This window comes from Lycium barbarum, chromosome 1 (genome assembly GCF_019175385.1).
Source record: "Lycium barbarum isolate Lr01 chromosome 1, ASM1917538v2, whole genome shotgun sequence".
NCBI classification, from domain to species: domain Eukaryota; kingdom Viridiplantae; phylum Streptophyta; class Magnoliopsida; order Solanales; family Solanaceae; genus Lycium; species Lycium barbarum.
The window spans coordinates 167,543,371-167,557,647 of NC_083337.1; the positions used below are offsets into that span (position 1 = coordinate 167,543,371).

The window sequence follows — 14,277 nt, forward strand, 5'->3', positions numbered from 1 at the left end:
AGGCATCCGATAATTTTTTCTATGAACAGCCTTGAGTAGGTGTGGCTCCGCGCCTCCGCCACTGGTTTAAACAAATATTATCTGAAGTAGTAGAATCTAGACTACGAGGATGATATAATACCATTTCGCTCCTGAAAAAAAGAATAAAACGAGCGGGAGATTATTGGTTCGTCTTCATCGGTGATGTCAATCATGGATGGCACCTTGCAATTCCTAACGAACCTTTCAAATCTCTCTGACCACCGGTTAAACGGCGTCGAATTTAACGGCAACGAAGAAGAAGAAGAAGAAGTACAAGACACCGAGGCATGGGAAACGATTACAAAGTGTTTTAAAGAGGTACAATCGGTTTTGGATCAGAACAGAGTTCTAATTCAACAAGTGAATGAAAATCATGAATCGAAGGTTCCAGATAATATGGTGAAGAACGTTGCTCTTATCAGAGATATAAATAGTAATATCTCTAAAGTTTCTCGACTTTACTCGAATCTCTCTCGTGATTTCTGCAACATCGTTCATCAACGACGAACACAGGCTTTGTGTGAAACTAAGAATCGCGATGATGACGTGGACACTGCCGAATCCTGAGTCAACTCTTTTGCTCAATCTAAATATAGTAATCTCATCTTCTGTAATTACTTTTGTTCTAAGTATAATCTTTAGGTTTTTATCACGTCATATGGTGTCTAGACTCTAGTTATGCCAGTTGAGAGTTGTCTCCTTTATCCTTCCATACTATTAGTAGTATTAATTTTGTTGTTTCTTATTTTTTGATTTCTGTTGTTTCTTGTACTTCGATTATAGTATTATCTTGTTGGAGTTACTGTTCCTCTTTAAGAATGATTTGTCATGCTATCTTTAGTATTTTGCTGTTATTTCTTTTCTGTACTGCTTGGATATGCTTTTCCTTGAGCCGAGGGTCTATTAGAAATAACCTCCCAAGTTAGGGGTAAGGTCTGCGTACACACTGCCCTCCTCAGACCCCACTTTGTGGGATTGCACTGGGCATGTTGTTGTTGTTGTAATATATCAGAGTTGTCTGTGTTGAATCAGTATATTGATGTTTGTTTTTTGTGGAGGAATAATGGTGCTTGTTTAGATTAGGACTTATTGTGGTATTGATGGTAATTAACAAATATGATTATTCTCTATCTTTTTGTGTTTCTTAAAGGAATGATTCATTGATTGATTGATGATCCGCGTCCCTGCTTTTTGTCTGAATTCTCTAATGCCTCGCAGACGTGATTGTGTTTGAGGTATTTATACCATTTACGCATAGTATTGCCTCTGTTTTCTTCAATTGCTCCTCTTAGCTTATTTACGGAAAGGTGATTGAGATTTTTATGCAGTTTAAACGTTTATTTCCTCTGTTTTTCTCTGCAATTTCCGATAATTGGTGCCATTTTCGATGTTATCTTCCGGTCAAATGCTGCTCTTCACTGATCAGAGGCCTTGAAGTGTTTATTTCAAATGCAATAGCTAATCAAAGTTTTACTTCTTCGATTTTGATCCTCAAGGGAGTGCTAGCATATTATTGTGTGTGTTTTGCATGACTGTGCTGAGTGGCTACCTTTATTTCTCATCCATTCTTTAGTGTCAAAGTTGCTTCACTATTCAATTACTTTTGAGTTATGATCTTTATTTGCTTCTAAATATGAACCTTATCTGTCAACGGTTTGATTATTGTCAAAGTTACTTCATTGTTCAATTGATTTTGCATTATCTCTATTTTCATCTGAGTATGAACCTCGACTTAGTGTTTTCAGGAATTCATGTACAATGACGTTTTTTCTAATTACTTTAGGCATATCTGACAGATCAAGTACTGCTATACAGGACAATGGTGCCTGAATGATAAGATTTCCCGAGTGTTGCATGCTGTATTGGAGGAACCATTCATGATTAAAAACACAAATCAACTTTTGTGGGATATATGTCATGTCAATGTTTCCAAGAACCTCTTGCTTTGTCCACTTTAGCGGTTCTAATTCTTGCTAAATTTTTTGTTGTCAATATATGAAATATGTGTGGCTATTCAATCATTCAGAAAGTGGACTTGTGTAGGCTTTTGTACGCCTGAATACTTTTAATATTTCCAAGGAAAATGCAAAATGCAAAACAAAAAAGGGGCAGTAGTAACCACACGCATATTGCTTTAAAACATAGTTGGCACCTTGCTATTTCATTATCTCTGACATATGGTGTGACTTCATCTTCATTAAGCCTTGTGTACAGTATTTCTGTTGTAAGTATAATTGTACTTGGCTACACTTGACATATGGTGTGACTTCATCTTCATTAAGCCTTGTGTACAGTATTTCTGTTGTAAGTATAATTGTACTTGGCTACACTTGACATATGGTGTGACTTCATCTTCATTAAGCCTTGTGTACAGTATTTCTGTTGTAAGTATAATTGTACTTGGCTACACTGTGAGTACACCCTTGTGGAGCTCATTCCATGGTATAACTTATGCCTTGTTTTGCACTGTAGTGCCTCAGTAGGGCAGTGGCGGAGCCAGGATTTTCACCTAGGGGGTTCAAAAATATGAAGTAAATACACGAAAAAACCAAGGGGGTTCAACATATACTATATATACATAAAAATATAATTTTAACTTTGTATATACAATGTAATTTTTCGCCGAAGGGATTCGGATGAACACCTGGTGCCTACCTAGCTCCGCCCCTGCAGTAGGGAGGTGAAGAACTTCAGATTAGTTGTTCCATATCAGGTCCAGTTGTTCCTTCTATCAGTTGTATAAAGCTAGGAAGATATATCTCGTTGTAGTGAAGCCGGAGCTTATATTTTACTGCGTATTTAAGTTTGTTTCATTCATGCAAATCCCATACTATCTTTACTTCACCTGGGAAATTTTAGGTCCTGATGCTCACTCCTTGTGAGTAAGGATCTGATTTGAAAACTATTACTAGGATATTTCAGATAAGAGTAATTCAGCTAAGGCCCTTTGTGATTTTACTTACTGTTGTCACAACTGTAAGGATAGAGGTCCTTTGCATTTGGCTTCCAGTGCCGCTTTGATCTTCATTCGAATCCACAGGCATCTCTATGTTTTCCCACAAACACTGTTTCATATCTTGTGCTTCAGATGTTGTATCTGTTCTAAGGGTATTTATTACTGATATATGTAAGTTGCTCCTGCATTTAAAATAGACAATTTCATCTCTCACTGAATTGTTTGTGCTCATGGCGGTGGAATTTATGTTCCTTTTAATGCAATCTAGTGTTTAAGGTAACCTTGGATCAATAATTCGGTGTCTGTTTCCTCTCGCTGATGACCGAGAAAAGCAGTTACATTATGTAGAACAGCAGCTTCTCTTCAATTATGAACTGTATGCTATAGACAATGTCTTCTGTGGAACTGTGCTTCGTTCATTATAGTTCCATCTCAAATCTTGTTTCTTGAATCTGGTGTGGGACTCAATTTATCAGTTTTGAACCTGCCAACTCCTGCAAATTAAGCAATTTGAAACCGTTACAGCTTAGCATATCTTTAGTTTTTCATGTTGACGTTGGTTTTTAATGCTTTAACTTAGCCTGCTTCACCTATCAAATTTGGAGTGGTCTACTCATACACTAAGATAACAAAGGGAGGAGTGAGAATGGAAGGACAGTGATATTATAACAATAAACGGGAAAACTTCCTGCCTCACAATTCAAAACACCCTCAATATCTTCCCAATATAGTCCATACCTTCTGAAACATGCAAGCCTTCAGCAACGGTGTTTGGGCAAGTACATTTTGCTGAATCTATCAATTCTCAGGCTTACCTTTTACGTCTCTTTAATTTGACATAGTTGGGGAGGCCAGCTTCTTCTCTTCTTAGAGCCTTGTTCCTGTGTTGTTCTTTTCGTAGTGGGTTTTAGTTGGTGTGGGACTGTGGAGATATTGGAGTTTGTATAATAGCCATAGTGTGTGTTTTGTTTTATTTGGGGTTTTTACCTAGGTGTGAATGTCTTGGTAGTGTGTTTTTGTTAAAACTCAGAACCTAGTCTTTTGTCGCCTAGTTAGCATGCTTATTGCAAAAGAATTTTTATTTTATACTAATAAAGATGAACGCGATGTCACCAATCACAGGAAAGTAATCAATATTATTTCGATCTATTTCTTCCCAATATGACACAAAATTAACACTCTATCGTCTACTAGTTAGTACTTCAATCCGCTCCCGAAGGACAAATGTTCCTTTTCAAAAGGGTTTGAATGGGTTTATAATTCTTTCCAACCAGAAAAAGGAGAAGGAAATTATTAATTCTTTCCAACTAGAAAAAGGAGAAGAAAATTACTAATTGCTCCTAGTATAGTTTCTAAAAAGGGTTGACTCACGCGTCAACTCGAAGTATATAAGTATGGCAAAACCTATTTGCGTTTAGTTACTATTGTTTGAGACCAAGTATAATTCAGTTTGCTTTCACGAATCATATCAAGCCAGGTAACCTTCTTACCTTTTTTTGTTTTTTTGTTTTTTTGGTTTCACGTTTCATATTTTAAATTTTTATGTTGTTGTAATCTGATATAATTATTAAGTGCGTATACACCAGAAAACTTTCTTTAATTTTTTTTCGTTGTTACGTTTTTAATTTTAAAATTTTACTATTTTGTTAATAATCTGGTTGAACTGATTATTTTGGAATTAAATATGTTAATTTCTTTTGTTTCTTTTATGCAGCTATCAATTGAAGTCTGTACTTCTAAATTCTTTCTTTTCCTAGTCATTCGAGTTTCTATTTTAGGCACAATAAAATTGCTCTTCTTTAAATTTTATGGTGTTTCTTTTCCCAATGAATTTTATATTGTTGGATTGGAGATTATTTCCATGAATTTTGTCAATAAGGAATAATGTTCTAAGGATCTGAGTGGCTTGTGCTAAAATTATTCGTTATATGGCTGATTTGTGAAACTCTAATATTTGTCATTATCAGAGAGCAACATCTAATCTTCATTAAAATGAGAACAATGTATGAACATCTCTAATAAAAGTTTACAAGTGTGTTGCACAATAACACTAATGCCATAATGCACTATAACATGACGTCGTTCTCCTTTTTTCTTTCTTTTTCTGTTTTTATGATTTTACTTTTAGGTGTTTTACTAGCAAAGAGATAATTTCAGCCAAAAAATTATTTCTTTGTTTTAATGGTAGAAACCAAAAAATTTAATGCGCTCTTTTGAATAAGAATTCTCAGCAGGTGAGGAGAAAATTTTTCTCTCTACGATCTATCATCAATATGAGAAAATTCAATGTTACCCCAAAAATTAGCGGTCAAATCTAAAATTCAACATAAGCAATGCATAATGTATGATATCGGGAATTCTATCTCGTTTGCCTTCGTGGGCTTTCTTTTTCTTTTTCTTTTGTTTGTTCTTTTTTTCTTTCTCTTTCTTTTTCCCTTTCACTCTTTTTTCTCTTCTTGTTTTTCTAGCCGTTAGGATACTTCGTAGTCTGACTCCTTAGAGAATTAAAAGGAACTAAATTGTTTAGCATAATTTTCTTCTTACTATAGTGTCTGTTTGCTTTTTTCTTCTATTTAATTATATGTAAATTCTTTGAACAGGCAAAATGGGAAGATCAAAAATCAACATGGAACGTATTCAAGATCACAAGAATAGGAAGTCCACCTTCCTGAAACGGAAGGCTGGATTAATCAAAAAAATCTCAGAGCTCTCAATACTTTGTGACATCAAAGCATGCATGATTATATATGACTCCCACCAAGGAAATAATCAAGTTATTTCTCAACATGATGAAATCTGGCCAAATGATCCAAATGAAGTTCAAGAGCTAATAAATCTCTACAAAAACCAACCACTCGAAAGCCGGAGCAAAAGGGCTAAGAGCTTGTCCAGCTTCTTTGAAAACCAAAAAAGAAAGGCTGAGATTCAAATGGGAAAATTGAAGAAAAAGATCAAAGCAGAAAAGTATCCCAACTGGGATTCAAGATTTGACTATTTATCTAAAGAAGAGCTAAGAAATCTTGTTGGAGTTCTTGAGGAAAAGATCAATACTGCAAAGCGAAAATCCGAATTCTTGAAGAGCATGAATCTTCAAGTTTCAATTGGAAGTTATCTGTCTCATCAAGAAATATGGGACTACCCTGAGCTCATGAACGACAGCATGAACCATTCAGTTGGAAGTTCTCTTTCTCATCAAGAAATATGGGACTACCCTGAGCTCATGAACGACAACATGAACCATTCAATTGGAAGTTCTGTTTCACATCAAGAAATATGGGACTACCCTGAGCTCATGAACAACAACTTGAACCAAAGTACCCCGTGGCCTGTTTCTTATGTGAATCCTTTTATCGATATTAGTAACAACTTCTTTCAAGAATTCACAAGTGATTTTCAAGTAAATATTCCAAGTGGTGTGAATCCAAGGGGAGCGGGGATGGATAATAGGCTTCGTACTGTAGATGATTATCAATTTGGCAATGCAGATTCTATGAAGACTGAGGCAAAAAATTGGTTGGCGAATAATGGAATTGGTTCAAGTTCAACAATGCAGCCTATGCCTATGGACCCTTTCATATACAGTGGCTCTACTCATATGCCTTATGGATTCCAGTAGTTTTGATTTTGATCATTATACGACGAACACATTTTGCGTGTAATTAATTAGTATAGTTCCTCCTTTGTTTGCTTTAGAAGCAGTTGGAGCAAACAAATTAGGAACTTCTTCTGTTATATTAAATGTTGCTCGTTAATTGACTTTGGTGCTCCGAGTTGCACAGTGATAAAGAAGTTATTTAACTTAAGGCCAACAAATTTGCGAAGTAGCCAGACTGACAGCACATTAGAGTAATAGATCATATTTTATGAAAGAAGAGGGAAAACAACACTAGAAATCAATAGTTATGCAGTATTCTTATGGTTATGGATATCAATCCAAATATTCTCAGTTATCTGGCCTCTTTTCTAATCTAAGCTACAACGAGTTGATGTACGTGCATTGACTTCCAGTTAGCATGGGAAGATGCAGAAATAGCTAAAATTGAATGGAGAAGGTATCAAAAAGCATGATTTAATAGAAACCAATAACGAAAAGTAGATATTAACTACATATTGATGGCATAGATTCAACGTGAGACAGTGTTGCTTGGCCTCCATAATGTTCTTTTCTTCGCCTAAAATTTTTCCTTCGCCGCTTATATCACAACAAACATGGTTTGATAAGAAGTTAAAAATACTGCCCACCCCTTAAATGGATGCAAAAACGACCTAAGATTATTGCGTAAAACATATTGCAATTATCAGAACCCAATTACAGAGGGAGTTCACCGCTGTCTGCGATGACAACTTTGCTTTTGGGTGTTCCATTTTGTCTTCCTTCAGCTTCCATCTTGTAAACGACATCCATTCCAGACAACACCTTTCCAAAGACAACATGTCGACCATCCAACCTACAAATAATAAAAAATCAGAAGTGCCTACAAGATTGTTGTAGAAAGGATAGCTTATAAAAAGAGTTTTAAATCACAACTAGGGTTAAAAGACGCAAAACGACACTGGTAGATGGAGGTCAGGTTCTCAATTCTTGTAAAGTTAAGTGGTTAAAGTAGGATGAATATGTTTTTTCAAGAGTCGTGAACTTACCAGCTAGTTGTGACAGTTGTGATGAAGAACTGTGAACCGTTGGTGTCAGAACCAGCATTTGCCATTGACAATAGCCCTGGAAATTATGCAAGGAGCAGTTTTACATGCATGAAAACGGAGATTAATTGCCAATTCAACATAAGGAGAAAATCCTACCAGGTGCAGTGTGCTTGATCTTGAAATTTTCATCAGCAAACTTTTCACCGTAAATAGATTCCCCTCCACGTCCATCACCAAGGGTGAAATCACCACCTTGAATCATGAAGCTGGGGATTATTCTGTGGAATGCGCTCCCCTTGTAATGAAGTGACTTACCACTCTTTCCAACTCCTTTTTCCCCTGCAATGTTAATTACCAAATACAAGAAAAACAAGATAATGAATGTGAATGTAACAATATTTTTCCAAAAAGAAAGTGAAGGTAACAAGCAAATGCAGTCACTTAAAAACCATTCTCCATATGTACAATATCAAAAAAATTGCATTACCAGTCAGCAGAAGAAGAGCAAACACTACTTGGTCAAGCAAAAGTAGGGAAAAAAAAAATACAGGCCAGCACAAGCTAGAGAGTACACTGAAGCATCTAAGGCAGGAGAATAAATTATGAAAGTCTGGTAGAAGCACCTGTGCACAATGCTCTGAAATTCTCTGCAAGAAATAGAAAGATAGTGAACAACTGGAGTAGTAATGGTGAAATCTACAAGCTCTCATTTATATATGTAACAATACCTGCTGTTTTAGGAACTGTCTTACCAAAGAGACCCATAACAATACGGCCTGAAAGAAAGGAAAAAAGTTAAAAATCAACCCACGTAAAACAATGCAACGGAGGTGAACTAGATAATGATGCTACACAAAAAAGCATTGCCCGGAAGAATTATCTTAGATCCTAGAATATGTGTATCAACAATTCCAACTTTGAAGAGGAACATGCAAGGCATATAATATAAGAGGACATAATATTCCTATAAGTAGCAAGAAACAACATGTCAAGGATGCTTGTCAAATATTCTTTTTTTATTTTTACTTAATTTTAGGAGAAAATAATGAAAATTCAAACATGTCCAAACAGCATCAAACATTTAAATTTGACCTTACACATAGAGATGGAGGGACGAGGACAAGTTGAATAATAGTACATAATAGTACATGTCTATTTATCAGGATTTCGATAATGGCCTTTGGCCTGAGAGACAAAGAGTCTTATATTATAAAACACAACTCTAAAATCTACAGAGGAGGGAGGATAGTATGCATAAATGTGACCCTGGGGTATCAAGGCATCTGCAGCCTACTTGTTCTGAACAAACAATAATTGTAAGAGAATTAAAACATGTCCAAACAGCATCGAACATTCAAATTTGACCTTACATATAGAGATGGAGAGACCAGGAAAAGTTGAATGCTTGTACATGTCTATTTATCAGGATTTTGATAATGGCCTTAGTACAGAGAGACAAATAGTCTTGTATAATAAAACGCGACTCTAAAATCTACACAGGAGGGAAGACAGTATGCATAAATGTGACCCTGGGGTATATCAAAGGCATCTACAGCCTAATCAAGGAAGGAACAATAAGACACAATCCTCGAGTTCTCGGATATATTAAGAAAGATCCAGCTATATAAAACTATTTAATTATGCTTCACAATGGATTCTCATCAAATCTATTATGTTTTTGCTCGCAAGATTGACGTAACAGCTTAACAAAAGGAAGGAAACAGCTGGCATTTATCTCCCCCTTCCTCACAAGAAAAACTAAGGAAAAGGAAGACCATGTGCATCTATATTAAGATCCATAATGCAGCCGATGGAACACTGGTAAAACAACACAATTACCAAAAAACGACACAATTACCAAATCAACCCTGTATTTTCCCCAATAAGCATAGAAGCTAAAAACAAAAACAATAAGAAGGGAAAGAGCATTCAAGCACAAAAGACATTATTGGCAAATCATCTTGTATTTGCACCATATAAATACAAGAAAGAAATTATAGCCATATGAAGGGAAGGAGCATACCGGCAGGTTTACCATCTATCTCAACGTCAAAGTAAACTTTGTGAGTTACTTCTTTCAGATTTTCCTGGGATTTTTTGGGCTGCAGAACGTACTTTCAAGTTAATAGTAGCAAAACTTCTCACCCCTTCCATCACAAACATAAAAATACACATGCACACAAATAGATGGGCCCACATAAAACAGGAAAGGAAGTACTTATATCGCCTTTTGAAATGTTCCAAGTCATTGTGCATTTTAGACCCAAAGGAAAATGAATATTTTTCACAAAATATCTTCAGCATTAACAGAAGAACTTATGTCTAATGTGGTACTCTATCTACAACCTATGTTAAGCCAGTGCAACCGTTAACCAAATAGTTGCATGTAAAAGTGTTAACAAGCTCTGTATGTTCTAGCTACGCTTGATATCACATTAGCTCAAAGGTATGCCGGAACATGGCTTGTAAAATTCTTGCATAGTTCAAGATACAGTTCAACTCGACAACAATGGGTACTATATTTTCTCACACCCAAACTTTCCCTAGTAAAACAAATCTCAGATGAAATCAACAACGTCCACTTACTGCATGTTTCACAGGTTTGCCAATTATTCAAAGAAGCGAAAGAAATTTTGAAAAGAAGTTGGATTCAGCTGAAGAACAAGGAAACTTTCAATTTCTTTGGTCTCTTGAACACCAATTGCCCCACGTAAACAAAGAAGAAGAGGGAAATGATAGTTACTGAAGTGGCTGAGGTTTATGGGTGTTTCTGACTTTCCACCAACAGCATTCTACTATAGTGGAAGCAAAGGGAGGAAAGATCCAATACAGTGAAGGATAAAGAGTGTTAGTGAATCAGCAATGGAAAATGCACGGCTGATCCTGGTTAGGAGGAGATCAGTAATGGTGGAGCCATATTTTGCTTCAAGAAGGATTGTACGCAAAGAAGTAAAAAATTAAAAGAAATCAAAAAAGAACCAATTCAGCGGGAGCTCAGCTGATTTAGTAACTGAGAGTGCTCAGCTCGTTCAATAAATCGATGAGCTCAATGGGGAGTTTACTAGTGGCCAAGCTTTGTTACACGCTTTCAGTTCATTTACGGAGTTGCAAGTAAAATAATACTACGTTGATTGTCTAAAAACATAATATAGCTGTTGTAAACGTGAACCTTCGGAAAAGGATCCATCACGGCATCCAGAGTCCAACCATTGTGTATGCGTAGATGACTAGCAACAAAGGAATCTATTTATCTGAATGATAATCCATAAAAAGAACATAAAGAATCCATATACGCTCGAATGATCAATATAGAAACCGTCTCAGTACTGAATCAGCTATTTTTCAAATATTGCAGTCTAAAAGGCAAGACAGAACGACGATCCGAAATCAAAATGAACATTCATACAAAATCGATCCGAAAGCAATTTTGCAACTGTATCAAGTTTCTACTTAATAGATTACACCGTAATTGTTTAGTCGTAATATGAATAACACGTCAATTAGTGAGTTACTTGCAGATCAATACCTAAACTACACGAAACAGTGCACTCTGATATTTCAATTTGTACATAGGATGAGGATCAAATATTGCAGTCTACCAAGCAAGACAGTACGATTACGATCTAAAAGCACAATGAAGATTCATATAAATCGATCCAAAATCAATTTCACAGCTGTATCAAGTTTCTACTTAAGATAACGCCGTAATTGCTTAGTCGTAACATGAATAACACGTCAATTAATCAGTTATTTGCAGATCGATCTCTAAAACTATACGAAACAGTGCTCTCTAATATTTCAATTTGTACATAAGAGTCTGTACTTAATAGATAACGCTGTAATTACTTAGTCGTAACATGAATAACACTTCAATTAATGATTTATTTGCAGATCGATCCCTAAACTATACAAAAGAGTGTTCTGCAATATTTCAATTTGTACATAGGATGAGGATCACAAAAGGAAAACTAAATCGTAAACTGCGTTAAACCGTAGATAAGATTATTAACAGGGAAATGGTTAAGAAATTGAGTACCTGAGCAAGAGCTAGGGTTCCGATCATGATGAAACTGCAGAGTAGAAAAACGGACGGCTGTGATCTTGTCTTCGCCATACTTGGTCGTATCTACGGTGGGAGTATCGTTGTCGAAGTTGTGAGTGAGACCTGGAGAGTGTTGTTTTGAGAGAGATTTATTGGAAGTAATAATGAGGAGTTAACAGAGATCTATTGTAGTAGCCAATAGAAGAATGCCACGTTGTCCTAGTGAGGTGTTTCTGGGCCCAAATTAACACGAGTTTAAGGAGTTTTTGCCAATCAAGCCCATAAGAATCACTCATCGGCCCAGCTCAGCTGAGGAAGACATGCTTCTTTAAGGGTGTGTTTGGTACGGAAGAAAAAAAAAATCTAATTTTTTCTGCTTGATTAATTAAAATATTTTGAAATTATTCTGAGCTGAGGGTCTATCGGAAACGGTCTCCTACCTCCAAGGTAGGTGTAAGGTCTGCGAATATTTTATCCTCTCCAGACCCTACTTATTGAATTTCAACGGGTATGTTGTTGTTGTTGTTGATTAAAATATTTTAAAAAACAATTTCTTTAAGAAAACCACTCCTTAATATGTTGTAACATATAATTACCTGTTCTATTTCCAGATTACTTATCTCACTTATTATCAATTGTTACATGTAGTCCAGATCAGATCCAGTTCTTCGACATTTGGTTCATCCCAACTAGTATACTCAATGAGAAATATAAATTTATATGTGAAAACTCACCAAAATATCAGCAAATAATATATCTAAACTCATAGTAAGAGTACAATGAATCATAGCTAATAAAGGTTGCATTACTTATCAAATTAAAATCTTGAACCCCTTAGATGTATAGTTATTTATTAGGTGAGATCTAATAAAATAAAAATTCGTGTATATTTTAATTATGTACACACTTGTCGTTATAGATTAGTGTGTAAATAAAAAAAAATAATGTTGGTAGTAAGGCTGTCAACCGGTTCCAACCGGAACCGGACCGGGAACCGGTTAGGAAACCGGCCGGTTCCGGTTCCAAAACCGGAACCGCCTAACCGGTTCCGGTTAACCGGTTTTAAGATCCAAACCGGAACCGGTCCGGTTTGGATTCGTTAAAATATTTTTTTTTTTTGTTTTTTGTATTATATATATATATTATAGTATTTATTTGTATATTGTAGGTATATTTACATATGTTATACAATTTTATAATTAAAGTTTAAATATTTACTGACTAACAGCAAGTCAGCAATACAGAATAGTGCTTTTCGTACACATATATATGTATAACTTACATATACTTATATTTATGTACTTATATATATGTATAACTTAATATATATACTATATATATGTATAACTTAATGTATATACTAAATATATATATACATATCTACTATATATACAATATATACTTAATATATATACTATATATATTTATATAATATATATACTTATATACTATATATACTTATATATGTGTATAACTTAATATATATAGTATATATACTATATATACTTACTTATATACTATATATACTTACTTATATACTATATATACTATATATACTTACTTATATACTATATATAAGTAAGTATATATAGTAAGTATATATAGTATACTTACTTACTTATATATGTGTATAACTTAATATATATAGTATATATACTATATATACTTGTATATATGTACTATATACTATATATACTTACTTATATACTATATACTATATATACTTACTTATATACTATATATACTATTTTTTCTATATATACTATATACTTATATACTATATATACTATTTTTTCTATATATACTTATATATGTTTAAGTATACTATATAACTTAAGTATATTCTTAGTATATTTTAGGTATATTCCTAACTTAATAAAAGTAAAAATATAAACACAAGTAAATAGAAGAAAGCTCAATGAGCCATATATTTTATTCATTCTTGGATAACATTTATTTGCAAGTTGTATTTTTTTTTAACTTGCAAATAATACATGAGTTATACAAAAATAGTAGAATAATAAAATCACCAATTTTGAACCATTTCGTTAATTTCCCTCACATCATATTCGGTCATGGAAATATCTTCAAAGTCTTCCATTTGGTCCGGTCCACTAGCTATCAAATCTTCAATTTCTTCCTCTTCGCCTTGCTCCGCTTCTGAGTTTTGGTTGCGTCGCTCCGATCTAATCCAATCTCGAATGCACACTAGTACTTGCAAGCTAAAGCCGGATAATGAATGTCTATGGTCTCCAATTTGCTGTCTTCCTTGGCTAAATGCGCTCTCCGAAGCCACGGTTGATACTTGAACCGTAAGGATATCTCGAGCCATTCTTGAAAGTATCGGATAACTTGCCTTGTACTTCTTCCACCATGCTAAGACGTCCACCTCATCCAGTTGGCTGATATCCACATTTGGCTGCATCAAATAAAAGTTAAATTCATCAAAGTTTGCAGTAGAAGAAGATGTAGGCTGTGAATGTAAAACTTTTAAACCCGACAAGCCCTTTTTGCTACTATGAGAAGTAGTAGGGCGTGGAGCAACTGGTGTAGCACGTTCTTCCAAACTAGAATAATGAGTAAAAACTCTTCTAAACTCATCATCAATAGCGAGATC

General features: G+C 34.8%; 3 protein-coding genes across 3 annotated transcripts; 2 read left to right on the forward strand and 1 right to left on the reverse strand.

Moving 5' to 3' along the window:
- Position 1: 1 nt before the first annotated feature.
- On the forward strand, positions 2–855 carry LOC132606206 (protein EARLY FLOWERING 4-like). Its single transcript, XM_060319603.1, has one exon. It carries the CDS (start codon positions 184–186, stop codon positions 586–588), a length of 405 nt encoding a protein of 134 aa, XP_060175586.1. The 5' UTR covers positions 2–183; the 3' UTR covers positions 589–855.
- Positions 856–5,190: 4,335 nt separating this feature from the next.
- LOC132606214 (agamous-like MADS-box protein AGL17) lies at positions 5,191–6,716 on the forward strand. Its single transcript, XM_060319616.1, has one exon. It carries the CDS (start codon positions 5,583–5,585, stop codon positions 6,591–6,593), a length of 1,011 nt encoding a protein of 336 aa, XP_060175599.1. The 5' UTR covers positions 5,191–5,582; the 3' UTR covers positions 6,594–6,716.
- A 314-nt stretch (positions 6,717–7,030) lies between these two features.
- On the reverse strand, positions 7,031–11,813 carry LOC132606220 (peptidyl-prolyl cis-trans isomerase CYP20-1). Its single transcript, XM_060319627.1, has 7 exons — positions 11,655–11,813; positions 9,642–9,720; positions 8,347–8,394; positions 8,242–8,265; positions 7,775–7,957; positions 7,619–7,694; positions 7,031–7,425 (listed from the first exon to the last, which is right to left on the reverse strand). The coding sequence occupies exons 1-7, from the start codon at positions 11,730–11,732 to the stop codon at positions 7,287–7,289; spliced, it is 627 nt and encodes a 208-aa protein (XP_060175610.1). The 5' UTR covers positions 11,733–11,813; the 3' UTR covers positions 7,031–7,286.
- Between the last annotated feature and the right edge of the window lie 2,464 nt (positions 11,814–14,277).

Bases quoted from the DNA above. Each gene is read 5' to 3' on its own strand.
- LOC132606220 (XM_060319627.1), bottom strand. From the start codon at position 11,732: ATGGCGAAGACAAGATCACAGCCGTCCGTTTTTCTACTCTGCAGTTTC. The intron at 8,395-9,641 runs GTATGCTCCTTC...CCTTTCTTTCAG, and splicing joins GATAGATGGTAAACCTGCCG to GCCGTATTGTTATGGGTCTC. The intron at 7,426-7,618 runs GTAAGTTCACGA...TATTATTTGTAG, and splicing joins ACAACTGTCACAACTAGCTG to GTTGGATGGTCGACATGTTG.
- LOC132606206 (XM_060319603.1), top strand. From the start codon at position 184: ATGTCAATCATGGATGGCACCTTGCAATTCCTAACGAACCTTTCAAAT.
- LOC132606214 (XM_060319616.1), top strand. From the start codon at position 5,583: ATGGGAAGATCAAAAATCAACATGGAACGTATTCAAGATCACAAGAAT.